This window comes from Aplysia californica, unplaced genomic scaffold, assembly GCF_000002075.1.
Source record: "Aplysia californica isolate F4 #8 unplaced genomic scaffold, AplCal3.0 scaffold00300, whole genome shotgun sequence".
Classification (NCBI taxonomy): Eukaryota; Metazoa; Mollusca; class Gastropoda; order Aplysiida; family Aplysiidae; genus Aplysia; species Aplysia californica.
Window position 1 is genome coordinate 478,606 of NW_004797570.1, and position 1,513 is coordinate 480,118.

The 1,513-nt window shown below is 47.3% G+C and overlaps 1 protein-coding gene across 1 annotated transcript in view; it reads right to left on the minus strand.

Moving 5' to 3' along the window:
- Positions 1-796: 796 nt before the first annotated feature.
- LOC101855576 overlaps positions 797-1,513 on the minus strand; it is a 6,827-nt gene continuing 6,110 nt past the window's right edge. The window contains exon 5 of the mRNA XM_005101827.3: positions 797-1,123. Within this exon, the coding sequence (XP_005101884.1) occupies positions 913-1,123 (211 nt within the window). The 3' untranslated portion in view covers positions 797-912. The remainder of the gene's footprint in view (positions 1,124-1,513) is intronic.

Below are 1,513 nucleotides of genomic sequence, written 5' to 3' on the forward strand. Positions count from 1 at the left end.
AGAGAGAGAGAGAGAGAGAGAGAGAGAGAGAGAGAGAGATTAGAGATTACAACCACCACAACCAGCATCATCCCTTCCATTGTCATACAGCAAAGTTTTGAACATTGCCATCACCATCGTCATCAACATCATCTTAATTACCATTATCACCACCACAGTAGCACCACCCTCCCCGAATCCCCAGCCACCAACGTCACCATAATCACCAAAATCATAGCCACTGTCATCACCACAAACAGTATCATCATAACCATCCCTTCAACCACCACCACCACCATTACCATACTAACAACAACCACCTCCACCACCACTACCACCACCGCCGAGAACTATGACACGCCTATGTAATATAGCAGTCACTTTTTCTCTGGTCGTTTGCAGGAACAGATGCAGAAGAACTTGCAGACATTGGGAAGGCTGATGAGGCTGCCGTTGCTGGACCTCAGTACGTCAGACTGGTCATCCAGGATCTCCTCTTTGTGCCTCTCACAATAGGGCGGGAACGTAAAGTCTGGAGGGAGCTTGGTCTGCAGGCCACGAGAGGTCAGGTCACAAACAAGGTCCGATCAGGGGTCAGGGGCACCCTCTTAGATTTTAGCTTTAGTAAGAGTTTTACAGTATTTGCAACAGATTTAGGTTATACATATAAGTGCCGAAGATTAGAGGTGTTTCATTAGTTTCAAGAGAGTAAAAAAGAAGAAGAAAAAAAGGAGGAGGAAAGATGAGGACGACAGATGTTTGATAGGAAAGAAGGAGCAAACCAGTCCAAAGCACCCGCCAACCTTATTATTATTATTATTATTATTATCTGTATTATTATTATCATTAGTGTTGTTATTTTTATTCTTCTTCTTATTATCCTACGGTACTCAGTTGGCAACACAGCCTAGGAGGGAAGACGCAGCGATGACGTCATACAGCCTCCACCTCGAAGAATTGCCGGACTCTGTCGTTGTTCTTGAGATAGTCTCCGGTAGTGGTCAGCAGTTTTGAGGTGGACTGCTTGGTCGGGGCCCGGTATGGCATCACGTACCGGTACGGATTCAACTTACCTCGGCTAGCCTCCTGCCGCCTCTGCTTGTCCTTCGGGGCAAATAGTAATCGAGAACTCATCCCATTAGGTCTGTCGGGGTGGGGTGGGGGTGGGAGGGGTTGTGAAAGGGGCAAAAAGATTTGGTAAATTGATTTTTTCTGTCCCCCCTCCCCAACCCATTTAAAGATTTTTCGAGAAGGTTTTTTTCAGGAGGAGGGCGGGGGGCGGGGAGCGATAGAAGAGTCGCAGAATGCTTTTATTGTTAGATTTTGGTTTTGGACTTTGGGGTAGGAGAGGTGGATTAGGAAGGAGAATTTGGCTCTGAGCAGGGAGAACACGGGGTAGAGGGGGCATGGGTAAGGGGAAGGAGGGGGTCGAGACTCGACGTCAGGATGACCATGTACTTTGGTATGTTTGTTGCAGAGTGAACACATGTAAGGATACAAGGGGAGAAAGAGAGCGGGGAAGAAAGAGAGAAGG